The 25,820-nt window shown below is 50.9% G+C and overlaps 10 protein-coding genes and 1 non-coding gene across 11 annotated transcripts; 5 read left to right on the top strand and 6 right to left on the bottom strand.

Moving 5' to 3' along the window:
• The first annotated feature begins 211 nt into the window (after positions 1-211).
• Positions 212-340, top strand: BO79DRAFT_t25. The gene has a single exon. It is a non-coding gene; the product is annotated as a tRNA-Ala (tRNA).
• A 777-nt stretch (positions 341-1,117) lies between these two features.
• BO79DRAFT_164644 (dynein light chain Tctex-type family protein) lies at positions 1,118-2,453 on the bottom strand. Its single transcript, XM_025679210.1, has 5 exons — positions 2,379-2,453; positions 2,114-2,190; positions 1,945-1,983; positions 1,762-1,836; positions 1,118-1,690 (listed from the first exon to the last, which is right to left on the bottom strand). The coding sequence occupies exons 2-5, from the start codon at positions 2,141-2,143 to the stop codon at positions 1,406-1,408; spliced, it is 429 nt and encodes a 142-aa protein (XP_025544518.1). The 5' UTR covers positions 2,144-2,190; positions 2,379-2,453; the 3' UTR covers positions 1,118-1,405.
• Positions 2,454-2,931: 478 nt separating this feature from the next.
• On the bottom strand, positions 2,932-3,765 carry BO79DRAFT_136708 (aminoglycoside phosphotransferase family protein; the record flags this gene model as incomplete). Its single annotated transcript, XM_025678089.1, has 1 exon — positions 2,932-3,765. One exon carries the CDS (start codon positions 3,763-3,765, stop codon positions 2,932-2,934), a length of 834 nt encoding a protein of 277 aa, XP_025544517.1.
• Positions 3,766-4,769: 1,004 nt separating this feature from the next.
• On the top strand, positions 4,770-5,129 carry BO79DRAFT_250303 (uncharacterized protein; the record flags this gene model as incomplete). The annotated part of the gene is made up of 1 exon (XM_025685806.1): positions 4,770-5,129. One exon carries the CDS (start codon positions 4,770-4,772, stop codon positions 5,127-5,129), a length of 360 nt encoding a protein of 119 aa, XP_025544516.1.
• Positions 5,130-5,348: 219 nt separating this feature from the next.
• Positions 5,349-6,083, bottom strand: BO79DRAFT_135862 (glutathione S-transferase family protein; the record flags this gene model as incomplete). Its single annotated transcript, XM_025678066.1, has 2 exons — positions 5,349-5,637; positions 5,707-6,083. The coding sequence occupies 2 exons, from the start codon at positions 6,081-6,083 to the stop codon at positions 5,349-5,351; spliced, it is 666 nt and encodes a 221-aa protein (XP_025544515.1).
• Positions 6,084-7,981: 1,898 nt separating this feature from the next.
• BO79DRAFT_164642 (putative vacuolar transporter chaperon Vtc1) lies at positions 7,982-9,094 on the top strand. The gene is made up of 2 exons (XM_025679209.1): positions 7,982-8,367; positions 8,447-9,094. Exons 1-2 carry the CDS (start codon positions 8,334-8,336, stop codon positions 8,779-8,781), a joined length of 369 nt encoding a protein of 122 aa, XP_025544514.1. The 5' UTR covers positions 7,982-8,333; the 3' UTR covers positions 8,782-9,094.
• On the bottom strand, positions 9,073-10,595 carry BO79DRAFT_26176 (glucan 1,3-beta-glucosidase precursor). The gene has a single exon (XM_025686528.1). It carries the CDS (start codon positions 10,333-10,335, stop codon positions 9,175-9,177), a length of 1,161 nt encoding a protein of 386 aa, XP_025544513.1. The 5' UTR covers positions 10,336-10,595; the 3' UTR covers positions 9,073-9,174.
• A 3,279-nt stretch (positions 10,596-13,874) lies between these two features.
• On the top strand, positions 13,875-17,480 carry BO79DRAFT_224141 (uncharacterized protein; the record flags this gene model as incomplete). Its single annotated transcript, XM_025683646.1, has 4 exons — positions 13,875-15,838; positions 16,206-16,250; positions 16,306-16,668; positions 16,745-17,480. The coding sequence occupies 4 exons, from the start codon at positions 13,875-13,877 to the stop codon at positions 17,478-17,480; spliced, it is 3,108 nt and encodes a 1,035-aa protein (XP_025544512.1).
• Positions 17,481-19,000: 1,520 nt separating this feature from the next.
• Positions 19,001-21,275, top strand: BO79DRAFT_186387 (arylsulfotransferase family protein; the record flags this gene model as incomplete). Its single annotated transcript, XM_025680467.1, has 4 exons — positions 19,001-19,461; positions 19,515-20,627; positions 20,685-20,789; positions 21,207-21,275. Exons 1-4 carry the CDS (start codon positions 19,081-19,083, stop codon positions 21,273-21,275), a joined length of 1,668 nt encoding a protein of 555 aa, XP_025544511.1. The 5' UTR covers positions 19,001-19,080.
• A 177-nt stretch (positions 21,276-21,452) lies between these two features.
• BO79DRAFT_250296 (GPI anchored serine-threonine rich protein) lies at positions 21,453-21,857 on the bottom strand (the record flags this gene model as incomplete). The annotated part of the gene is made up of 2 exons (XM_025685805.1): positions 21,453-21,585; positions 21,673-21,857. 2 exons carry the CDS (start codon positions 21,855-21,857, stop codon positions 21,453-21,455), a joined length of 318 nt encoding a protein of 105 aa, XP_025544510.1.
• Positions 21,858-22,183: 326 nt separating this feature from the next.
• BO79DRAFT_206606 (NEDD4 family E3 ubiquitin-protein ligase) lies at positions 22,184-25,808 on the bottom strand. The gene is made up of 10 exons (XM_025682011.1): positions 25,537-25,808; positions 25,403-25,425; positions 25,280-25,318; positions 25,116-25,221; positions 24,923-25,056; positions 23,636-24,848; positions 23,293-23,586; positions 23,108-23,245; positions 22,660-23,055; positions 22,184-22,610 (listed from the first exon to the last, which is right to left on the bottom strand). The coding sequence occupies exons 1-10, from the start codon at positions 25,554-25,556 to the stop codon at positions 22,511-22,513; spliced, it is 2,463 nt and encodes an 820-aa protein (XP_025544509.1). The 5' UTR covers positions 25,557-25,808; the 3' UTR covers positions 22,184-22,510.
• Positions 25,809-25,820: the final 12 nt, after the last annotated feature.

Below are 25,820 nucleotides of genomic sequence, written 5' to 3'. Positions count from 1 at the left end.
ACACAGAGAATTACGAAGGGATAAAATATGTCTACCAAGCGAAAAAGAACACCAAACTAATATCTTCCTTCAATATGACACGTGACTCCTTTTTCCATTAATTCATGTCTTTCATATACTTGAATGGCTCTTTTTTCATGTAACTTCAGCACTGATTGCAGTGAATGCGAGCTCAAGTACCGTAAAAGTGGACCCGCTCTTCACCAAGGAGGCCCTTGTGGCGCAATCGGTAGCGCGTAAGACTTGCAAGTCTCCCCGAAACACCCGTTTACACCCAACACGTTGCTAACTATCCCTCTAGCTAATCTTAAGGCTGTGGGTTCGAGCCCCACCAGGGGCTTACATATATTTTTTGTCCCCCTTTCTCTTTTTTGGTACCCTTGTCCACAAAGACGTGGGTGAGCGGGCAGCCCGGCCCCGGAATGAGTCGTTTTCGGTGAGGAAACCAGATATTTTGATAGCCCGGTTGTGTGTATTTGGTTCGAAAAGACGGCTGTGCTTGTAGTGGCATGTTGTCTTGTTAGACGTTCTTATCTCAGTACTATTAAGTAAGTAATACTGTCGGAATTCCGGGATCAGCCAATTGATTGTGGCCAGTAGCTGCAATAAGTGTAGGTTTGGGATTATGTCCGGCAATTAACTACTCTGTGTAGGTATTGTATTGACTTAGATACTCTCGCATAATTGGAGGTGTGTAACTTTGGTTGAATGTCGTGTGTCACAAAGTAATGAATGAACAAGGTTGCGCCTAATCCGGACATGAATGTATTTTTCCTATGATACTATACTGAATTCATGTGATTACTTATTCTTATCTATGGGTTGGTAATGCTCTATATACTGTAACAACAAATGCTAAGGGGTACGTAGCAGCATGTAACTACTAGTATAGACTATGCGGATCTAACCAGGGCTCAGTAAATACGGATGGAGTACTGTCTTAGTAGTACTAATAGTACAGTAAATAGAACGGCACCAATAGCCAACGAGTAAGTCATACACTAGAAACTACTATGTACCTTTATTCCACTTGGGGGAAGATATTCTTCCTATTTGTACTTCTGTCCATAGACTGCTGGTAGGCTTTCCGGCAACTTGTATGTAGTATATACGAAACATCAATTAGAATGACAAAGTCCACCCCTCCCGTAGAAATAACTTGACACCAGCTGGCTACTTACTACACACAATCCAATGAGCAAGAAACCCCGAAACAGAAAGCCAACCACCAAGTCGCATCAAATATCTCCCTTCATTCCATACAACAAACCAGCCACATAGAAGAAAAAGGAACAAAATAACCAAAAGACTTCAGAAAACTCCCCTTCAATTCATTACTCTATATGGAAAGAAATTCCCCAACCCATCCATCTCCAGCAAGAAAAATAGAAAATCGATAACCCTCCTAACCCAGCGCAAACCACGTCACGCTAACAACAACGTCCAAACCCCGTTCCTCAGCGCCAGGATACTTGAACGTCCACATACCATCGCGGTTCACATCCCAGAAAGCTCCGGACGCAGAGTGCATCCCGCGCTTGCCGGTGTTGCTGGTCGCGCCGTCAGCGGCGGCGGACTTGTCGATGAGGCCTTGTTGCACGATGGTGCTGTTCACGGTGAAGCGGTAGGGAGGGGCGGTCGAGGGGGTAGAGGGGGCGGTGGCAGTGATGAGGGCTTTCAGGATGGTGTTCTGTTGGATTGGAGTAAGTGGTTAGATTGATGTTGGAGGGGGTAGTTGTGGGGGTGGGGGGAGTTAGGTACAATGATTTGAGAGTTCCAGTCGCCGACTTTGGTGTGTTCGTACTCGGTCACTTCTTTGAGGGCGGTGTCGCAGGCCTATATTGGGGGGAGAATTGGTGGTTAGCATTGGTTTGGGGAGAGGAGTGTAGTGGGGTTGTCGGTGGAAGTGGGAGGCCATGAATGTGAAGGTATGGGTGAACGCACCTCGGTGGCGATCTTGGTCAATTCGGGGATCGGAACGGGCTATGCGAGTCGAAAAGTAAGTATATCGTAACGAGTTGTCCGTCTGGATAGGGACGCGAGAGGGGTCGGATGACGTTCGGATTGCGGGCTATCCAGGTACGATCATTGCACGGGGAGGGTGGTGACACACCGAAGAGGGGGTAGCAGCGTCGACGGCCATTGTGAATGAAAGAGTTGGATTTGGTGTAAGATATGTTTTGCGTGAGACTTGAAGGCTAGCGGTTAGTGAAATTCGCACGGGTCTGGTTGTAGATAGGGGATGTTCGTCGGGGAAGAGTGATAACCATGGGATGCTGGAGATGCGATTGTGGGGGTAAGGACAGACAATGCGGCTCCGGGGCGGGCGAACCAAGCAACACGGGCTGATGGAATTGACGGATAAGATGGCCACTCACTCAATGCAAGATGCTATGCTATGCTGGTATGCGCGGAAGTGTCAAGGCGAGTGCGACAGCAGCGAAAGAACAGCTAGCGGGCTGGTGCTGAAGAATGAATGTTTGGGGGCTCGCCGTCGACTGGCATCATGGCTGTCGCTTTACGCTTCTTGATTGGCCAGGATGAATACAAGGCTAGACTGGGAGGGGTTAGTGTCCGGTCCAAGACCGGACTAGCTGATTACTTGGTTGGGATTAGCTCATCAGCTGCCATCTGCCTACAATAGCAAGACTATATACAACTGGACTTCTGCGTCCTACAAATGAGATACATGGCATGGTTAGTACATGTTCACCCTGGAGATACTCTTGCTGTAGAAGGCCACTGTTTTAAACCTACATCCGGCTATTTACTGATACACTATCATAGGTGCTGCAGAGTCGCTTCTGCTTCTTAGATTATGAAAACCATCATTCTTTTCGTGACTGATTCCAGCTTCATTTGCACATTCTATAAAGTATAGAAGGATATTCATCAAGAATCTGCATATAATCCATCCAATACTTTCTTAACTCAGTCCCCCAAGCTATTATACCATTGCAAGTTACGCAGGTCCTTCAGGAAATTTTTGGCATCTTCATGGCTATCCAAACGCTGTCGCAACAACTCTCTCCATTCAGCGTCTTTACCAGTAGAATCACGGGCAATTCCAAGATACTCATACCATATGGGGTAATAAGCTGCAAACTCCCAATCAATGATCCCAACGAGCTGCCCGTATTTGACCATAATATTGGAGATATTAAGGTCACCATGCGTGAGGACATAAGGGCCGCATTCAGGGAAACGCTTCATCAATTCATCCTTTTTGTTCGAAAATGCTGAAGACGATAGTTCACGGCTGATGGCATCCCGAAACTCAGAGTCTGAGTGGAAAGGTCCCTGGAGCTTACCATCATCAAATATCATATCTAATGGACAGGCTCCTCCATCAATACCTTGTATACTCGGCGATGTGATGGACTGTAGTTGCTTGCACACATCGGCCACCTGGTCTGCGATAGTGGCCTTTTGGTCCTTCGACAATCGCGGCCAGGCATTCTCGAGTGTCTCACCGTCCAGTTGTGTCTGCATCGAAAAGTGGTTCCCATGTTGATCGACCCAGTTACGGTCAGCTTTTGGTGCTGGGATATGGGGATGAGCTACAAGTAGATGCAGCGCTTGACGTTCGTTTTCCAGAGATTCTTCGAATTTGGGGTGTGCTTTCAAAATCAAATCGGTGCCAATTGCCCATACGCCTCCTGCTCGCGAGCCGCGGATAAATTGTATGGGGTTGTAATGCCGGCGCATCGATTGCTCCGCTAAACTGCATCCGCACTCGTCATAGCCGGTGTATGTATCGGACATGGTGCGAATTGATTGGAATTTCTCAGGAGTAGAAGATAAGTGGAGAGTCCTAGGTCAGTGTCAGACAGATTGGATACGGAGACGACCAGTCCCTATTTATGTGACATGGTTAATCAAACCATGGAGGGGTTTTGGACTGTCCATTTGTTTCCTGGCATTAAGCAAGCATTGCCCTGGAATGGAAGCGGAAGTTGCCTGTGGATAGCTGTATCCTGGCGTGGAGTGTGGCTCGTACATTAAATGCCAGGGAATGTATATACACTATGCTGTGGTTAGCGTTATTGAGCAACGTAACCTCCCACCCAATGAACATATTAAACTTACTACAGTATCTGTTCTGCTTCCAAAGTCACGTTGTGTACTCGGCTGGTACACTGAAATTACGTTTGTTTTCTCGGGTGGAATTGTATAAACTCCATGTCGTTCTGAAAGGCTTCTTCATGTCCTGAATTTCCTTTGTTCAACTAAACCATTGACCAACAATGTTTGGTATTCTGTGGAGGATGTGGCCATGAAAGCTGCCCGCAATGCTTGGAACGAACCGAAAATTAAGTTCAACTTTCATCTCTGCTATACATATATATCGAGATGAGCATATTCACTTTCTATATGGCCCCGTTATATGGTTCTGTGAATCACCGTTGAGCGGAGCACCTTTCGATACTCTATATTACTTTACATTATAGGATGCAGTTAGTTGCCTTGGATATCTACATTATCGTGAAGGCAACTAGTAGTACTTTCACCACAGCAGACCTTGGCTGAACAACGCCAATAGAATGCATGTCTAATTTCACCAGATTCTTTGTTTTGATGCCTAACTGGCAGTCTATATAGACATAGATGTAGAAGCTCAATCCCCTAAGTATTCAATCGAACCTTGCAACCCAGCAAAGATACAGCAACCACAAATAAAGCCCTACCGAGCACACACACGAATCCACACACTGTTCTATCCAATCTACACCCCTCAAACAGCCTACTAGCATCCTGCAGTCTTCAACATGCCACCCGCCCTGAGTAAAGAACAAGTCACCCGCAGGAAGGAATATCTCAAACATCGAGACAAGATGTATTCAATCGAGAAAGACGAACTCTTTCCGCTTCTCGAGCAACGGTTCGATATGTGCAACAAGGTCTGCGACAGGTCCGAGGTTGAAGGCCTTTTAGAGCCTTATCGAGATGCATATCGACCAAATACCACTCCGCAGAAGATCTCGGAGATAATTCAGCTGATTGAACTAACCATCAAATTGTCCCTTTTACAGCGACTGCCGGTGGGTTCAAGGGATTATTATAAGGAGTTCAGCCTTGAGAGGCTGTGTGGGGATGTTACACGTCTTTATGGGGTCGTTGAGTTCTAGGTGGTGGTATGATGGGTTTTGAGAGTACTTTTTGAGTGATACCCTTGGATTGCGATATTTGCGGTATAATTAATCGATGTTACCCATTAGTACTTAATACTATATATGCACTAGAAAGTGCTTGGCCCGTTGAGTAACTGGTTTCAGATACTGTTATCCTAACTAGAAAAAGTTTGTCCTCCATACTAACGCACCTCTCTAACTATGACAAGTTCAGTCCTACTCCGGGCCCTGTCCCTTAACCTTCACATACCCTCTCTTCACCTCCTCCAGCTTAGCCATCCCAGCCAGCCAACGCTGAAGCAGGGGATAGGAATCCAAAGACAGGCCTGCAAAAGTATACTGCCTGACCCAGGGCTCCGCATGATAATCCACGGCGGTAATCTTTTCAGGCAGAATACTCTCTCCATTCGATTTCTTCAACTGCCCCTCCAACACCGCAAAGCAGCGATAGACCTGCGCTGAGTATCTATCCAGCGCATCCTGGTTCTTCACCTCATGGTAGTTCCTTGATATGACGTTAGCATAGAATGATTTTGGTTGTTAATTTTTCTACTATTTCGGTAGGCAGAAATACCTGAACCAATTAACCTGGCCCAACATCGGCGCCAAATTGGTGAGTAGGAAATACTCCCATTTCTCCAAGTCGACAATATCCTGCTCTTCCTTCCCGGCGGGACCTAGCTTCCCTTCGCGGTCATACACTCGGCGAATGTAGTTCATACATGCGCCGGATTCCCAGGCCACGACGCCCGCGTTTGGGTCCTGGAGTGAGGGGAGCCGACCATTCTCGTTGATCTTCAAGTATGCCTCGCCTTTGACGCCTTTTTGGGGGTCGTCACCAAATTCCCATTGTTGGACGTCGTAAGGAACTTTAAGGGCTTCGAGTGCGATTGCGATCTTGATGGGGTTGGGGCCCGTGGCGTGGGCGTGGAGGAGTAGAGGTTTGGTCATTGTGGATAGAGACCTTTTCAAAACTGTTTGCATGTTGATAAAATTTGGATGGAGGGTATGTGTCTTTTATAATTAGAATACTGTTCGAACGATGCTTTGGTTTATAAATCAAGGTTGATTGATCTAATACTATGGCAGGGCTTAATAATGCCCTTTAGGTTCTCCACTGTCTTGTTGCTGAAAACGTTGATGGAGCCGCGACTTTAAATCCCGCGGAGTTACAATTGGAGACATTATGATGGAGCCATGATTGGAGCCGGTGGAAGCAGTGATAAGTATCATCGGATCGTAATTTTTTTAAGTCAGGCCCCTGGCACTCTCAATGGCATCAGTCGGAGTAACTATATAACAATAATATTGTCGTTATTAGGCAGGAGAGAGTCATTGTCTAGATGGACATAACGCCAAAAACGGGTGCTTTACTGAATGTAATATGCATAAATTAAGCACTGGTTCCCAGTATATATCTCTAATCACAGTAGCAGCTCTATAATATTGCTCTTTTGTCCTGTTGGAATCGAGATTGTCAGAAGTCATGGAGTCCATGATCTTGTACGGATGGATACGGATTCTGACGTTCAACAAGACCCTACTCACACCCACACCCCTAGATATTTTCTCTAACCCAAACGCGCATTTTTCGATGCATAACTTAGGTAGCTGATAATATGTCCGGACGGAAAGGTAGGTGTATAAGGCTGAACGCAGCATGAATATTCACTCCAACCATTCAAGCTGTAACCTTCTCCAACTAACGGACCTTATCAACAGCCTACTCCAACTCGACCTTCCTACTCCAATTACGTCGACTCTTGCTTGAAATACTTCATTCACATCAAACCTCTATTAATTCAAGGTGAATGCAATTTTACACTATATATTCTACAGCATCGCTCACCGTCAATGGTCATCACCCCAGTACATGTATAGTTGTACACGTACCCCACCTAGGAGAAACTGAACTTGCACCCTCTTTCACACATTCTAGTTAAATGGAGCATGAATCAACTAGTAAGTAATATGAATATAACATACTACTTTGTGGAAGCCATTTAAGCGACCATTGCAATATATGGCGCTGTCACTGCATCTTCAAAAGATACGTAACCATGACCTAAAAACATGCTGGTTGAGCTAGCCCTAGTGAATTCTGAGTAAATTGCACAGATAATGCTTTAATTCGAATAGCTAAAGCAGAGTATTCACATATCATCTTTTGCAGTGTCTTGAAAACTCCCATGCACTGTTTAAAGACCTCTGAAAGATCTCATGCATTCACCTTCAGGTTAATGGGCACCAGCAAAGTCAATAGCGCCATCAGCACCCGCAACTACCTGCGCCTCAGAAACCCACGTATGCTCGAATACGCGCAGAAAACATCAGGTCTCCCACTTATACAGCATACAACCGTTCCGTTCTTATGACAGAAATAGCCAACAGGAACCAAATCACATCAGCAACAGTTCTTGACTGCTGCACACTCCACCGCACTAGATCCTGACAACCCACTGCATCAGGCTGAACAAGTCAAGAGAAGACTGCAGGAAAAGACTTCCGCTGCACGGTAGATCCATGATCTCTCTTGTCTGCATCCTAGGACTTCAGTTCCCCCCTTAACCGCAAGCTATCATACATTCATACTAGTAGTAAAGTAGACCCCAGACCAATCGGCACCGGCGGGTCCAACCGGGCAATCACAACAACAGACTGCGGCACGTGCGCGCTACCCGGCGGTGAAGTACGGCAGAAACAGCCGCGGCGCGTTACACTAAACCCGAAGCAGGCAAAGTGTCGGGCGTCAAGCGGGGAAAGCGAGCAGCTCGTCTCGATCCAGTTGCTGTTTTTTTACTGTCCAGTACCAATCATGGCTATTACATCAATCCCCCCGGAGCTTAAATCTTTCTTTCCTCTTGTCTCCCTCCTTTAGAGAACTAACTCAACTAACTAATCTAACGTTAGTTTGGCGTCTTATCACCACCACTGCAATTAGTTTACTCCGTGCAGAATTCTCTTCTCTTTCTGCCTCTCTCTCTCTCTCTTTTCTTTTTCTTCCCTTCCCTCTCTCTCTCTATCTTCTACCTATCTCCTACTCTCTTATCGTTCTCTCTCCCAGACAAGAAAAGAAACAAGTCACACGACCTGCTGCAGCTCCCCAACTAGCTTAGCTCTTATCCCCTCTCCTCTTCTTCTTCCTCCTCCTCCTTCTCCCTTGCTACTATCCTCTCACAACCACATCACCTCACAATAAAAATGTCCTCCCAACCACTCCTCCAAACCGCCCCAGGTAATCAATCCCCCACCCCCTTCAATTCTTTCCTCTCCCATCCTCCCCCCCCCCCTCAAAACTAACTAACACCGAACAGGCAAAAGAATCGCCCTCCCCACGCGCGTCGAACCCAAAGTCTTCTTCGCCAACGAGCGCACCTTCCTCTCATGGCTGAACTTCACCGTCATCCTAGGCGGTCTCGCCGTCGGTCTGCTGAACTTCGGTGACCGCATCGGCCGCATCTCCGCCGGTCTGTTCACCGTCATCGCCATGGCCGCCATGATCTATGCGCTGGTGACCTTCCACTGGCGCGCGCAGAGTATTCGCAAACGAGGCCAGAGTGGGATTGATGATCGCTTCGGGCCGACCATCCTCGCTATGGCGCTTTTGGCGGCCGTCGTGGTGAATTTTGTGCTCAGGATGGTGGAGTGATTTTTCTATTCTATTGGTTTTTTGTCTGTGTGTGTCGAGGGTGAGGGTATAGGGATTGGGTATGGTATGATGGGGGAAGGTGGTGAGGCATTGATCGGTGCTGGTCGCTGGTTTTATGTATTTTGGTGGGTGGTGGGATTGAGTGGGATTGGGTATAACTGTGTCAATGGATGAGTTGTTGGGGAAGGACCTTGAAGGAAGATGATATGTATTGTTTCTTATGCTGTTTGTTAGTAGTATTGAGCATTCTTTTCCCTACGAGTCTAGACTGTGTTTCAACTAGTTTGTTTGTCAAAAGTCATCAATAGTACCCACTCATGAGCACATTAACCTCTTCATACCTATATACATCACATTCAATCAATCATACAACTAAATAACTGCTGCCGCTGCTCAACTAAAATACCCCTCGTCAATAAACGTCTCATAACACCAATAATCCTTCTGCTCCCCCTGTCCATCCACACTCGCATTTCCCGTAAACTTGGCCGTCCAATACGCACTTCCCTGGGAATAACTCTGCCAAATATCCAAGCCAGCCAACACATTCCTCTTCCTCAGCGCAAACGTATTATTATACGTCGCCTGGATCGCCCACTCGCCCACAAACACAGGGAACTTGCCCGTGCCGGACTTCTCCCGGGCATCTGCAAGAATATACTCGGGGAGATTCTCCGACGAGGAATCCATATGCTCGTAGTAATAGTGATGCGTGTCGAAGACGAGGTTCGTACTCGCGGGGAAATCTCCCTCCCAGTATTGCGGGTACTTGAAGCTGCCCTGGAACATGACGGGGATGTTGGGGTTCACCGAGGCCACTTTTTGGATGACGGCCCGGATGTACTTGAGCACCCAGGCGGCGCCGTGGTCCGTCAGGGCAAGGGGCGTGCCGAAGACGACCATGTTGGTGTTGTTGTCGGCGGGTTCGCTGATGGGCTCGAGGGTGTAGGATTGTGGGGATCCCGAGGTTTGGATGAAGTTGATCACTTGGTCGATTACTTGCAACGAGTAGTTGAAGTTGGTCTCGTTGTAGAACCAGTACCAGTGACCGGTGGCTTCGCCGATGGTCAGGCCGTTCACGCCGCCGGGGAGGGAGTGTGTGTCGATCACGATGTGCATGTTGTAGGTGTTGATGGCGTAGTCGGCGATTTCTCTGAGGTAGGCCGTTTGGTTACCGGAGTAGAGTTGCGAGCTGGGGAGGTCGATCCATGCGGCGTAGGTTGTGGGGATGCGCAGCACTGTGATGCCGGCGGACGCGAGCTTGTCGATGTCAGCCTTGGTGATCCAGGTCGCGTAGCGATGCTCGAGGACAGGGCCGCATTGGGCGCCGAGGTGTTCGCAGAGGCCCCATTCGTCGGAGGCGCCACCGGAGTATTTGTCCCAGAAGTAACTATCTATTGTGGACTCTTGCACGAGCCAGCCGCCGAGGTTGACGCCGTTGCCTTTAAAGGTGCGCCAGTCGATGTAGGAGGAATTTGGAGAGCTGGCTAGGGGGGCTGCGAGGGCGGACTGCGCGCAGCCCAGCGCAGCGAGGAACCCTAGTAGATTGTACATTGGGAGCGAGTCTCAGGAGATAGATGATGTGGACCGGTACTTTGACTTCGTTTGTCGGCATAGTTCCAGCACTTCTTATATCTCGTCCATGCTTGTGCTGCCGGCACATGGTCTCTGTCCCGGACCGAGACATCTGGATAACCCGACGAGCCATTCTTTAGCTGGCTCTGAGTTGAAGGATGCTTAACACTGAGCCAAAACGTTATTCGACGACAAGGGAAGCCAAGGTCCCAAGTCGGGCCATCCGAGGAGCTCAATATGGCCAAGCTCGTCCGTCATTTGACCTAAAGACCGAATACAGCAATAACAGCGAGCGCCGGTTAAATGAGCCATGAAGATTGTCTTCACTAGCTATAAACAGTAGACACCGGCGCGCAAAAATTCCCGCATGACGAATTAATTTGAGCGTAGTGCGGGGTGTGGGGAAATAGGCTTAGGGAATCTTTTCTGCAGTCGGCACCTAAGAAACATCCGAATAACGGCCCCCTCCCGCTCAGATGAGGATCAACACGTTCAAAATCATCCCCTTTGGAGGATGACTCGGAAATTCCATGCCTCGGGATAATGAGGTCCGATGAGAGGTGAGATTCTCGGGTGTCCCGACGGCAGAGGCACCTGAGGCCAAGAGATTACCGTGGTTATAAACCGGGAGCACCCAACGCCTCGAGCCTCTAAGCCGTCAGCATGAATTTCATCGAAAGCAGATGGAAGCATACTGTCAGCACACTGCCAGAATATTTCTTAGGACAGTCGACCGCTTGAGTGCTTGAAAAGCAGGGTTGAAAATCGGCTTTCTCAGTCGGTCATTGCGATGCTAGTCAACGGCAACCCAGCAATGAGGATGAAGCGACAGGCCATGTTGGATGCGAGAGTGTAGGAAGCTGTCGGCCTCAGGCATTAAAACCTGTGATATAGACGGTGGCACATTGTGATAAATCTCCTATTGTGGGAGCGACTTCGTATTGAGTGCCCCTCCTCTGGCAGGAATCCCTTAGGGGGCGTCTGGGGGTGGAGCACCAACGAGCAAGCGTGCCATGAAGCAGTGCTGGCGTGAACTCAATCGCAAGCTATGCTGTGGCTGGTGGAGATGATAGGCAGACGAGGACGCGAGTGGATGATGTAACGAGCCTTGCTCAACCGCCGATCCCGGGTCTGATCTGCTGGTGGAAAAGGAGTGAAAGACAGACGGTGCGAGAGCGAGCGAGAGCCAGATAGTGGGAAGGGAACAATGCCCATGTGTAGTGAACCTAAAATCGGGTGGTTGAGGAACAGATCCATGGAACTACGAGTTGTCATGAGCGAATTGGCATCGGTAGGCAGTGCAATGTGGTGGTGGTAGCCTAAATGTCTGACTGGGAGTGTCACAGGGTTTTAAAGGAATGTCTTTCACTTTCATGGCAAACATAGCCAGCAGATTGGGGGAGAGAGGAAGCGAGAATCCATGTTATAACTAGGGCAGTTGGGGAGTACAATAGTATGTGTTTAATCTACCTGAAAGTGTCTCAACTTTCAGACGGAGGGTACTTGACCGGGTAGATGCAGCAATGTAACGAGACGGGGGGTTTCATACCAGTACGGGTATGGGTAGGAATTGGAAAGAATAGAAACCCGCCCGCTGTATGTATGGGTGTATGGGTGTATGGATGTATGTATGGTACTTTGTGGGCGGCAAAAGACCCCTGCTAGAGCGGATGTTAGCGCGGCCAATACCCCGGGCATCCATGGCCCAGTCCAGGCCCGGCATCACATCATGGGCTCCACTCGTTCAGGCAGTGATTCGACGTGTCATCCTCCTCCATCAATAATAGCAGCAGCTGTAGTACTGTATGTATGTATGTACTACTCTAGTACTGCATCTCGCTTTTGGATGGTCCTTTTGTCGCCCGGTTTTCCTCCCCTGTCACAAGTAGTCACTCACACTCACATATTGTAATCATGATGAGAGAATAACTAACTAATCCCCATCTCTCTTTCTCTTCTTTCCCCCCATCCCAGTTGAACTGACTGTCTGACTGACTAAACCACCACCACCACCACCCTCTTCTGCCTTCCCTCCCTTGAATACTTCCTCCACTCCCGTATCCCGGGTTCTTCCTTCTTCTCCCAACTTCTTTTCCCTACTTACCCTTTCCACTCAACCAAAATCCTTCATCTTCCCAATTAACCTTTTTTCGCCTCTCAAACCGGTTTGGTCCCTGGTCGGACTTCCGTAAGTATTGAAATTCCCCTCTCATCGGGTTCCTAATTATCTCCCAATAGTCGCCTTTTTTCTTAACGGGATTTTCCCTCCAGGTTGACCTGAACAACACCACCAATAACATCATCAACATCAACATAATTATTCAAGATTATGATTATTATTCTGGCTACTATTACCACAACCGTTTTCTAACCCGACAACGTCCGCCTTCCTTCGTCTCCCTTGGTACTCCTCTCTCTCTCTCCCCCTCCCACCCATTCTTTCTTCCTCTTTCCTCTCTTTCTCCCAACAGTACTCTCCCACTCTCTCTACAACGCAATCCTCTCGAACCCTCCCTCCCTTGGGTTTGACTACCTACTTTTACTAGCTTCGGGTGCTATCTATTCATTCCACTTGAACTACTATCCACACCCACACTAGAATAACTAGTATCTACCACTGGTTATTATTAATAGATTACGCCACCGCCCAACCTACTTACCATTACCATCCCGTGGGAACTGGGAAGGGTTGCCCTCTTACTTCTACCACCCATCAATCACTACTACTACTGCTGCTACTACTACTTTGCCTAGCCGTGGATCCGCTTCAGCTGGCTTCCCCTTCCCGGCGTGCATGTGACCTGCCTGGGAAGGAGGTTCCTCTTTAGGTTTTGCTTGATAGTTTGGACGCTCTCGCTGTGTCTTCCAGAACTCCGACCGGTCTTTATTATTCTTGCTGGTCTTTGTTCACTGCTTTTTGGTCGCTCTCTCCTGTCCTGTTCCTTCTTCCCCTCCCAACTTAATCTGGTCATACTTGGGGATCCAGACAGCCCGGACTCTTATCATCAATATCCCTCTTCCTTTTTCGACCAATCCTAGTTGCCCTTCCAACTCCCTTCCCCCAGTCTGATCCAATAATCTTACGTCTTCACGCAGCAGCCTTGTTGCATGCTTTCACTGTCGGAGCTCCGGCTATCCGTTTCTTGTTGGGGCTCCCCCCGTGTTTCCTTTCTCCCCCTTGCTGGGTTCCCACCGGTCGCAAACAACGACGTCTGACCGATCGGCGGCAACCTTCATTCCCTCGTTGCCTGCTCCTCTCTTCTCTTCATTTTACTCCATCGTTCCTCCCCCGGATTTAGATCGCATTTGCATGCACAGGTGCATGGGGTCTGCGTGGCAAACAACTCTCGACTGTACCGTGCTTCTTACGTGGCGCCTCTAGCTTGTCGCATTCCCGTCGCATTTGCGCAGATCCGCCTCTCTACATTCTTCCGCGCTCAACCTCGCATGGCATGTTTCGCCTGCTTCCTTGGTCCTCTGCTATCGGGGGCAACAAGGTGATGGCCGAGGAGCTTAAAATGCTCTCGACCTCGCCGCACTGCGCCGCCTCGGGCGTCAGTGGCCTGCCTTTACCGCAGTTGAAGCGCAAGCGCTCTGATTCTAGCGATTCCGCCCCCGCTCGAGATGCCCCGGTCGCAACCAAGCTGCGCGCCGACGATGCGCCCTCAAAACCCGTCAGCCTTCAGCAAGACCCTTCCCTACCTGCCACCAGCGCCGTGACGGTGTCGCACCAAGCTGAGCCGGACGGTCGCGCCCAGCCGATCTCGGAGTCGTCGCATCCGTCGCAATCTGGTCAAAGCGCGATTACAAATGCCTCGGAGATAACGAAGCAGGACGGCACTTCCCCAAAGATCGACACGGACACGCTACGCGAAACCCTTGAAGCGCAGCTGAGTCTGGAGGTGTTGTTGAAACACAATGAGCTCAGGCTGATCGATCAAGAGATTGCTAAATGCCAGGTCGCGCTGGAACAACTCCGTCGATGTGCCGAGATACCATATCCGGGATCCAGGGTGGCGGGCTATTCGCAGTCGGTCAGCAATGGTACGGGTGTCGCGGTCTGGGCTCCTGAAAATGGACCTGCGCCGCAGTCTCCCGCGCCATGGGGTGTCGTAGAGGGTCCCTACTCGCGCCATTACTCTAGATGGCTCCTACCGGATCCTCGATTCGACGGTGGCGAAGTTGAGCCCGATACTCCTCTCAGTGGGCTACCTCTCATGGAAGGCCGCACGACGCGGGGGAGTTCGGGCGATCTGGGCTCGCTGGCTGGCAAGACACGGCCTCAGCGCGGCTCGGCAAGTGCTAAGCTCCAGGCTTTGCCCAACGGCTACCCAGCACCCAAGGACAAGGCTGGTCCCATGCTTATTCGACGAAAGTCGGATAATGTACTCGTCAAGCTGGTGTGTCTGGACTGCGGTCGGGACAATTTCTCCAGCACCCAAGGATTCATCAACCATTGTCGCATTGCACATAGTCGGAACTACACCAGCCATGATGCAGCGGCGATGGAGTCCGGCAAGCCCGTTGAAGTCGACGAGGCTGGCGCCGTTGTTGGCGGCCGGGTAGAGAGCTCCAGTACAGCAGGCACCGGCGGGTTCGTCCATCCGCTGATCCGAACTGCACATGGCATTGAGCCATCATCCAAAACCCCGTCCTCTGCGTCTGAAGCCGCGGGCGGTAACGCAAGTCCCCGGAAGCGATCCTGCCCGAGTCGACGGGCATCGACCGGGGTGGAAACTCCTCGTGCGGCTGCCCGTCCCCAGTTGGAAAACCACCGAGGCACACCTGCTGCCGCTGCCACTTCGAGTCATACTTCGTTCATGGGCTCGCCCGCCACCCCTCACCTGTCGTCTCTCATGCAGTCCCGGGGCGTGGGGCTTGACCTTGATCGGTTGGTCGGGGAGGCAAAGACAACAGTGGATCTCGGCGAGTACTCTTCGGACGATGGCGAGTCGGACAGCGAGTCTGTGGCACCACCAGAAGCGATGAGTCACGAACAGAAGGCGGCTGCAGTCCGTGCGGGCAGGCAACCCATGCGGACCACGGCCTCGCAGACTGCGCCCCAGCGCCCGGGCAGCCGCAAGGGGCTCGATAAAACGAGTCACAACCCTTTTTCGTTTGAGTCATTAACCCCGACCAAGCCTGTTCCCTATCAATCTCCTTATGGAGCGGTGTCCCGGCCGCCGCAGCTCGACGGGCTGCGAGAGGTGGACGGGACCGAGCCCTCGTCCAACCTCAGCCCAACTACCATGGAATCGAACCAGGCGCCGAGTCTCGTCAGTGATGACGACGATTATGAAGCGGCCTCGGATTCGGAGAGCCCTGGGCCTAGCTCGTCGGAGGCGGGTGATGCGGAGGAGGATTTCGGTCATATTGGCGTGGAGGACGACGAGGACAGCACGACGTCCACGACGCCGCCAGAGGCCAAGTCGGACATGGGCATGTTCCGGCGCCGGAACAAGAAGAAGAAAGAAGGGGTCATGTCGGCCTCACTGGGACCATTGAGTCGCAGCCGGGATGAGAAGCGCGTGAGCTTTGCGAGCCCGGATGCGAGCCCTGCCAAGGGCAAGAAGGACAGTCCGCGCCGGCCTAGCGGACGATAAACGATAGATTTGCACGTGTTTAATGTATGAGGATACTCTCCTTTCCTTCATGTATGGACTTTAGGTACTTGATAAATTGCGGTCAGGAATTTTGCGAGCGGCCGGGGTTTAGGATGTTTTAGCGATGGCGGATATGATGATTAGTAGACGCCTGTATTAAATGCTTGGAATATACCTACATTGTAGTGAACTCTGAAATACTAGATTGTAGATTGAGTAATATGGAAGAGCCCTACCGCTCGGAAGCGGCCAGACCATCCGCAGCTCCATAATCCCCAAACAACCACAACCGTCATCCCCCATCTACCTCTAGCAAAAAAACCAACAAAGCAATAATCATACAAAGTACAATGAACCACCTCCACCCCCAAACCATCACCCCCCAAACCTTCCAACACCTCCTATCCCTATGCCCAAAAACAGTGGACCTTCTCTCCCGCCGCAAAGCCGCCGCCAAGATCAAGCGCAAACCAGCAGCGGCAGCGGCAGCAGCAGCAGCACCGAAAACAAAGCAGAAATCATCATGGACATCAACAGGCACGAGATCAGAAGCAGAAGAAGAGTTTATTACTGCTAAAGCTAATGAGTTCTTGTCGCTCGATGGGTTTAGGTATGAGGGATTACCGGGTGTGGTTGCTACGAGAGCAGAGAAGGATGGGTATGGGTACTTGGTGAAAGACGAGTTGGTGAAGTTGATGGAGTGGAAGATGTATAACCCCCTACCCTGTTCATCTAATATACTTTTATATAACATGATGATGATTATGGTACTGATTTGGGGATAGGCAACATGGCACCTTCCGCCCGGCATTACTAGGCATGATACGCTCGAACTCAGAGGCTGTGGTTAGGGATGCTACGGGGAAGGCATTTAAAGCTCTCACTACCCATCATACTTCTAAGGAAGGTGATGAGGAGAAGGAGAAATTTCCAAGCGAAGCGTTGGATATCCTGACGAAAGCGTTACGAGGCGTGGGAGTGGCTACGGCTTCGTTGGTGTTGTCGCTTGCTTCTACTGCAGATGTACCGTTTTATAGCGATGATGTGTATTTGTGGGTTTGTATGGAGGAGGTTTCATCTCCTTCTACTTCTGGGTCTGACTCTGGGGAGGGCGAGGCTCAGGCTGAGGCTGAGGCTGAGGCAGCAGATAGACTCAAAAGAGGGGTGTATAAGCGGTTGAATGGCGAGTTGAATGTCAAGTATACGATGAAGGAGTATCGAGAGTTATGGGAGGGGGTGAAGGGGTTGAAGGAGAGGTTAGAAGGAAAAGAGAAGGGAGTGTCTGGGTTGGAGGTGGAAAAGGTGGCGTTGGTGGTGAGATATTATTATGTTTTGTTGGGGGGTGGGCAGAGTGATGGTGATGGTGGTGATAAGAAGGGATCTGAGGGAATGAAGGTGGAGGAAGAACAATTAGAGGAAGAAACTAAAAGGGAAAAGAGAAAGTTGGAGGATGAACAACCAACAGGAGAAGGCAGACGGAGAAGCAAGAGATTGGACAGTCGCAGGATCAATCCTGCTTGATTTATGGAGTATTGTTGAATGATATGGAAATTGATGGTTGTGATAAGTACTCATTTAGTGGAAGATTAGGATCCATTCGCCATCAGCTGCTCCATTGACGTGCATGAGATACGTAAGTTGACTTCGGACTCGGTATAATGAATCACCTTTTTGGGTGTAGATGCCACCGAGATGACTGTAGATCTCATTTAATGTAAATACGTAAATGAAGTTGGTTAAGCAAGAGTTAGTTTATGAACCAATATACACAGCAATATGTTTGTTCATAGTCTAGTTGTCCCCGCAAATATGTGAAATTGCAGCGGGTCTGAGCTCCTGACGGTGTAAACCCGAATACGAATGATTCAGCTTTTCATTATTATCATATACATGCTTAATATCATGCCAGAGGTTCCCCCGACGATGAATGAATCCACAGAGCGACCCACAAGGGAATTTATGGCCGTGGGGGAACCCTAGAACAAGGGAGATGAAGATACATACATACCAGACTTCAATGGGCCAAGGAAGCTGCAGAACTACATTATGCCCATACCAAGTGAAGAATTCGTGTGTGCAGATGGCTGCCATGATTGATGACAGCCTGGCTTGAGTGCTACGAGTGGTGTAGCTATTTTCTGGGGATTGCTGTGCCTTCTACTACCTCAAATAGCACTGTTTATAGAGTTGGAGGAGACTGGGGCAAGAAATGGGTGATGATCACGTGAGTAGGGTTCACACTCAGGGGTTAAGTTTAAACTGGATTCATTCTTGGCTCTGAAACATCTCCTTAATTGCTTCAACTATACTATCATTCTTGGCATGATATGCATTCCGTTTTCGGTTGGTCTCTCTCTCTCCGATGGCAAACCGATCCTTGGATGCAACTGCACAGCAAACCGCCGGGGAAGCCAGAGATTGCGCGGTCGCCAGATTAATGCTGCCTGATAACTGGTATATCATTATCCATCATGATCCATTTCGCCATCTGCAGCTCCAGTGGCGTGCATAGCATACGTACTCGAACTGTCACCTGTTCTGTTGGCGTTCTCCTCTAGTACTACTATCCAAGTGCCGCATTCGCAACGCCATCCGTTTTCAGAACTTCCACATTCAACTTTCTACTATCGATGCCCGTACCATTTCCATTCCGTCCTGTTCTATTATAACCGACGCAGATAAGGTTCTCCGACTCCGAATCCTTGGATGCTTCTCATCACATCCCACTATAATTGGCTTTTTCAACTGTCCGTCCGCGTGGTTCTCCACTACTAGCGCTGCCACCAGTGGATCCGCCTCCCACCAATTCATCCTGAAATGCCAACATGCCTACGAATCTGTCATCCCACTCCAGTCTAGCGCTGCATCCACACGAACGTCTGGGGCCCGGCTAACCTCTCTCCCGTTCGCTCGTTGGGTGGCTTCGGTCCATGATTTGCGACTATCCGCGTCATGCTCTGTCCCACCTCCTCCTAACTGCCCGCGCCCACTCGCTCTCTCCGTTTGCAGCGTATCGCCTTTTTCTCCGTCGTCGCCATGCACGACTCTTTCTCCCTCTGGCAGGCTAGTTCTCTTCCATTGACTACTACCTGCCCTGTCGTGCTTCTTCAATCTGCCGTAGATGGCCGTGCTGCTGGTTCTCTGGGCCTTGTGGCCCATACTGGCATCGGCCTTCTCATGGCATGGCCTCTGGTATGACCTGGGCTTTCTGGGTCCTCATCCCACTCTGAAATACGAGTCGTTTGACCAGGAATCCCCCGAGGTCAATGTTCTGCGCTGGGACCCGCGATGTGAAGAGGGCTACGTTTTTCTTAGCCCTCGCGGTCATTCATACCCAGACCCGGGACCGTTGGTCTACGACAGCCAGGGATATTTGGTATGGATTGAGCGGGAATTCGGCCAGATTATGGACCTCAAAGTCCAACGCTACATGGGGGAGGATTACCTGACATTCTGGGCGGGCGATGACGACGGCACACGGGGACTCGGCCAATATTACATGGTAGGTAGCAGCTGCATGACTGACTGGCAGTGATCGAAGCTTATCATTCACAGCTGAATTCCTCCTACGACGTCGTTTACATCGTATCCCCCGCCAACGGATACACCGGCGACGTGCACGAATTCAAAATCACCGACGAGGGCACCGCACTCATGACCATTTACGACATCTGCGAGGCGGACCTTTCCTCCGTGGACGGACCCGAAGACGGCTGGATCTATGATGGACTCTTCCAAGAGATAGACATTGCGACGGGCGAGCTGCTCTTCGAATGGCGAGCGAGCGATTACTACGACATCGACGAATCCTACTACCCCCTCGGCGAGAAAGGCTCCGCCCCAACAGCCCACGACGCCTACGATTTCTTCCACATCAACAGCATCGACAAACACCCCAACGGAAATTACCTCGTTTCGTCCCGCTACATGCACACCGTCACCTGCATCAGCCCCTGGGGCGAGATCCTCTGGGTGCTAGGCGGGAAGCGCAATACTTTCAAGGACATATCCCCGGACAAGTCCGCCACGGGAATTACTTGGCAGCACGACGCACGCTGGCAGTCCGAGACAATCATCACGCTGCTCGACAACGGAGCGCACGAGCATCTCAACACTAGAGACCACACCCGCGGGTTCATGATCGAGTTGAACTTCGACGACTGGACCGCCAACACCCTGCACGTCTACGATAGTCCCGGCTCCTTTAGCAGCCACTCCCAGGGCAGCCTGCAGGTGCTTCCCCGGACGGGCCATGTCTTCATCGGCTGGGGCAAGCCATCAGCGTACACCGAGTTCACCGTGGACGGCGAAGTGCTGTGCGACTTTCACTGGGGGCCGCGCGTCTTCTTCTGGTTGGGATGGATCAAGTCGTACCGCGCGCAAAAGTTCCACTGGGTTGGACGGCCGCGAGTGCCGCCGGATGTGGCGGTCGACGAGGCGGGTGACACGGCATATGTGAGCTGGAACGGGGCGACGGATATTGCAGGGTGGGTGCTGCAGCGGGCGAGGAATTCCAGTGCGGGAGAGGATGAGTTTGAGAGTATTGCGTATACGCCGAAAGAGGGATTCGAGACGCAGGTGGAAATGATCGGAGAGGGATATTTCCGCTTGATGGCGGTGGATTTGGAGGGGAATGAAATGGGCGTGACGAGGGGGTTTGAGGGATGCGTAAGCTACCCTGCCACTTGATGACCTTCTAAGTACGAAGCTAACTGATACAAACAGGAGTTAACCGATATCGATATGGATGACGGCTCAACAAGCTCATTCTTCGTCTTCTCCGAACGACCCTTCCAATGGATGCTCGTAGGGACATTCACTACGGGAGCAGTGGTAGTAGGAGCATGGAGGGCGAGGAAACGCATACAGTCGATTTTTGAGAGATATTTTCGTTGATACCCATATACCCATTTGCAAGCATTATACATATACATTATTCAACCTCCACATCGTACATTAGCCATCAATACCTTTCACCCTTAGTAGATAGATAATAAGTAAATAGTAACATTACATCCACCCTCCCCTACCACCACATAACATTAACATACATTCCAAACAATTCAACATCATCCCCACACCTCCAACCCTACCATACTACACTCCTACTACGTAGTAGTATACATAGTAAGTAAGTAATCTCCTAAACCAAAGCAACAACCAACCCAGCCAACCCCATCCCCATCATCCCCACCTCCCCAACCCTAACACCACTCCCCGCCGCAGCCGCCCCCGAAGAAGTACTAGCAGGCACAGCAGTCCTACTACTCGTCGCAGACGAGGTACTACTCACAACGGCAGTCCTGGAAGAAGTAACCCTAGTAGAAGTCGAATACAGCGAATTCGCCTCCGCCGCATTACAATACTCCATTTTCTGTTGATCGGCGGAGGTATGGTTTGGGTCGGAGGGGCAGTCGTTGTAACACCTACACCCAACACAAGATTTATATTAGTACTATATAGTTTTTCACATTGAATTTTCAACTTTAGGGTTTATAGAAGGAAGGGGGGGAAGGAAGTATCATACGTAAGCATATTCTTGCTCTGCGTACACAAACACGACCAATCATTATCGGAACATTTGTCCATTTGGGGTTTCATTTGGGAGAGGCAGGCGTCGAGGATACTATTATTCCCACAATCATTAGTATTCCATTAGTATATGTGTATGTATGTGTGTGGTTTGTTTGGGGATAAAGGGAGAGAGGTATACTTCTTCGCGCATTGTTGGTAAGGACTGCTGCTGTCGCTGTCGCTGCTGCTACTACTGCCAGTAGAGGTCGGCGCTGGGGGTTGTGCGCCGGAATCTGTACCTGCTGCTGCTGCGCCGGTTTCTGCGGCGGGAGAGGCGGCGGAGAGGGAGGCGAGGGTCAGGGTTAGGAGGTAGATGAGGTTCATTTTGTCTTTTTCTTTCTCTTCTGTTCAAAGTCTTGGTGGTGTGTTGGTTGGTGGTGGGTAGAATGTGATTAGGATAGAAGGGTATAGTATAGTATAGTATATCTGGGGAATGAGAGTGATTGAAGAATATGATACTGTGTTGTGGAAATGGTATCAGTCTTATATCTATAAAGTATCGAGTACCACCCACATAGTAATAATCTAAAGTACGGAGCAGGTGTAGTATTGACCCGCCTATTATTGGTGGCGTACGATATATCATATAGTACTCTCTCTTCTGGGTACATGACTTGAGAATTTCCAGACCGATTCTCTTGATCATTAGTTCGGCATCGAATGTCGAATATGGGAAGATGCTGTGCGTCTTGGCTGCTTGCCAAACCTACACATCGGTGAACATCATGCCAATTGGAAGTATTCGACATTCTACTCCATACACCTCGCCCAATGGCTGCGGGCGCCGCAATAATACACTATATACAGTTCACTAAGCCCACTGCCGCCCTGCCTGCTAACCGAACAATATATCGACGAAAAGAGATAGTCCCCTCTCGGATCGTCTCCTCGCAGGCATAGTCCGTAACGTTATTCGGACACCATGTTTTGCCTTGCGTCGATGCTAGAGGTCATATGCAATATCACCCATCACCTGTCTACTCTTGTCCAAAACCTAATGTCTCCTCCACGGCAATGGACAGCTTGTGCTCCAAAACGTCGTGCGTCTTGTACGGCGGCAGATCCAGTCGGTTGAAACTGGCTTAGTTAGTATGCGCTGTAATCTTGCGTGAGTATAGGGGCTTACCAGGTGTGCGACTTGGGCAGCGCGATGGGATCGCCCGACTTCTCAATGGTGAACCGTCTCGGTCCGTCCGAACCCTGCAGATCCTTGAATCCATTGACCGGAATACGAGACGTTCCCGTGGTGAACTGCAGCAGACGCGACTTCTGCTCCGCATCCCAGGTGCGCACGATCTTCCAGAAGTTCTGGATCACCTCGTCCTGTTCCTGGTATCCGCGGTAATCCGTGTGCTTCTTCCAGTCATCCACATCAATGTCTGCAATACCGCCGATCAGCAGCTCCAGCTCGCGCTCGTCGAACACGTTGACCAGATCCGCCGGAATCAGCTCGTTGAAGCCCGACATGAACGCGTTGAACTGCTCCTCGACCCGCTTCACGATCTTCCATTCCGTGACCAATCTAATTCATTAGCTTTGCCAACATTGCCAATAACGTAGCAGACAGTACTTACTCGACATATTCGTGCTTGTTCTCGTTGGTAACGGGAATGTCCCGGCCCCCGGGCTTCAGATCGATCGTAGTGCGCTCACCGAACTTCTCATCGTCAACGCAGAAGGTCAACTCGATGATGCCCTCAATGTCATTTTCCCTGCGCAGCGTTAGAATTGGCCCATAACAACATTACGGGTAACGTACAAAGTCCACGCCAGATTGCGGTGCAGATCCTCGTCCACACCCTCCATGTCCTGTAGTGACACCTTCTTCCGGAGCATCATCTTGTAGAACGCTCCGATGAAGAACGAGTCAAGGAAGCGCCGGTGGAAGATAGCCAGCCCGACCACGCGTCCAATGAACTTGAAGTAGTTCAAGTGCTCCGGGTTCACACCCGAATGGGGATTAATTTGCAGGGTATAATTATCGTGTGCGGAATACTCGAAAAGACAATAGAACGGGTTAAACATTTCGTGCGAAAGGAGGAAGAAGAATTCACTATTCAGTCAGTATTCAACCATTTCTCAGCCAAGGGGAAGAGACCTACCGGGAAAGACCACCGTAATCGAGACCGTCTTCACCGTCAAACTTGATCATCAACCGCTTCTTCAGATCCGAAGCGCTCTGCCGCATGATCTCGGCGTACGAATCCTCAAAGATGTTGTTACGCCGCACCTTCACGTGGCACTGGCCGGACATGATGCGCAGCGCGGGCTGCGACCGGAAGTAGATCAGCTTGCGGCGGAAGTCACGCTTGTACTGCGGCACGCCCTGATCCAACGACGACGGCAGACGGGGATCATCCCACGTGGTGGTCTTGGTGTTGTGGTCCACAAAGTACACCCGGGCTGTATTCGTCAACCGCATTTCCCATCCACTAGGCAGAGGGCCCAACTGAGACACTGGCTGCTGCTGGATGGTCGTGTTGCCGCCGTTGGCATTGTGCCCGTACATGCGGATGTACTGCTGTCGCCGAGGATCGACCCATGTGGTTGTCCGGGTGTTGTGGTCGACAAAGTAGGGCCGTCCCTCGGGTGTCGTCCGCTGCTCCCATCCGGGTGGGAGCTCACCAGTGCCTGCAGTGGTAGCTCCCGTGGCCATCATGGACACAGCGCTGGCGCTGCCACCGGCCGGCGGGGTATGGGCCTGCTGCGGTTGCGGTTGCGGGCTCTCCTGCAGATTTGGCGAATTGGCCCCTGTCCGGTCTTCCGGCAGCATCCGGCTCTGGTGAGCGCGGCGCTCCAGTTGCATGTTGGCCTCGCGCTGTGTGCGTTGCGTTTGCTCATTGTAGTTCGATGACGGCCGGGTCCAGGTGGTAGTCCGCGTGTTGTGATCCACGTAGTAAGTACGTCCCAAGTTATCCTCCCGTCGCTCCCAGCCAGCTGGTAGTCGACCCTGGCTGTCCTCGAAGGAACTGAGATTGGTGCGAGAACCTTGAGGGCCAGCTGGAGGGGGGGCGGCGCCATTGACGGGGCCTACCGTGCTGGTCGGCCGGGTGGTTGAGGGGACTCGTTGGGGATGGAGCGACACGTTCGACGCGGCGGCGGACGGCTCGGCTTGAGCTGGGCTGGCGGATGGATGCGAAGCACTCGAAACCTGGGGAACGAGCCCACTGGAGGTCGACGACTGAGCATGTGAACGATGCAGGCCATTGGCCTGGTTCGGGATGGGGGTGCTGAGGTTGGTGGACAGGTTGATAATGAGCTTTCCGTGCACCACAAGATTATCGTTGGATTTCTTCAAATCTCGGGTGAGCATTTCTAAATGGCGCGAGACCGCTGTCAGTATGGACGACCGGAAGAGGGGGTGAACACCATCCAATCTCGTGACTCACCATCGCCACCCATCTGTAGATCTATAACATCGCCAATCCGCACATTGATCACACCGAGGAAACCTTGATCCTTCTTCTTGAACTTCTTCTGGTCAAAGATCTGGATTGCGAGGATACTGTCTTCATTGACTCGGCTGCATGGACCGGTGATTAGTGTCGGTCCACGAAGACAGACAATCCAGCGGGTCCTTACAGGTCAAACATCTCATTCCAGTAGGGGTTCAGCGTCTTCTTGATCACCGACGTCGTGTGGGTTTGCTCACCCCCGACGGTGGCCACAGCGAAGGGATCGGGAAATCCTATCGACGAAGCAAATGTCAGCTGGCAGTTATCCGTAGATCGAATGCGGGGACGTACGGAAAACATCGCGCTTGTATAACCCATCCGCTGCGATAACTATCGAGCAAACCAGTCAGTCTCACATCGTCTCCACCATATCCCATCAAGGCCGTCGAAGATTCGCCGCCGAATTAAGCTTACTTGTGACCCGAAGATTTGGTTGCCTGCAAGTCATCGATGGTTAGCAATCTGTCGGTAGCACGACGCACATACAGAACACACGATGTTGATGTTCAAGACATCACGCAAGGGGAGGATCCGAGGTATGCACATACGCTGGCAGGTTGGAACCCATCCTGGAGGGAGGGAACAGGCAGACAATGACGCGCCTCTAAGTGCAGCAAAACGGCCGATCCGGACAAGCCTCAAAAAGGTAAATCGCGGCGTGCGCATCCACCGCCGTCGACAGGCACGGACACCAAGCAGCAGCGGGAGAGGGAAGTGGCGTCAGGCGAAAGTCGTGGGGGAAGAGGAGAGGGGGGGTTGAAGGGAAAAGCGAACGGTGGAGGGTGGAGAGCGAGGGGAGAGGAGAGAGAGAGGTGGGCACGGGGGGGGGGGG

Source organism: Aspergillus costaricaensis (assembly GCF_003184835.1).
Source record: "Aspergillus costaricaensis CBS 115574 unplaced genomic scaffold BO79scaffold_2, whole genome shotgun sequence".
In the NCBI taxonomy this organism is placed as follows: domain Eukaryota; kingdom Fungi; phylum Ascomycota; class Eurotiomycetes; order Eurotiales; family Aspergillaceae; genus Aspergillus; species Aspergillus costaricensis.
The sequence above is the reverse complement of the archived record's forward strand: the minus strand, read 5'-3'. Positions and strand labels throughout refer to the sequence as shown.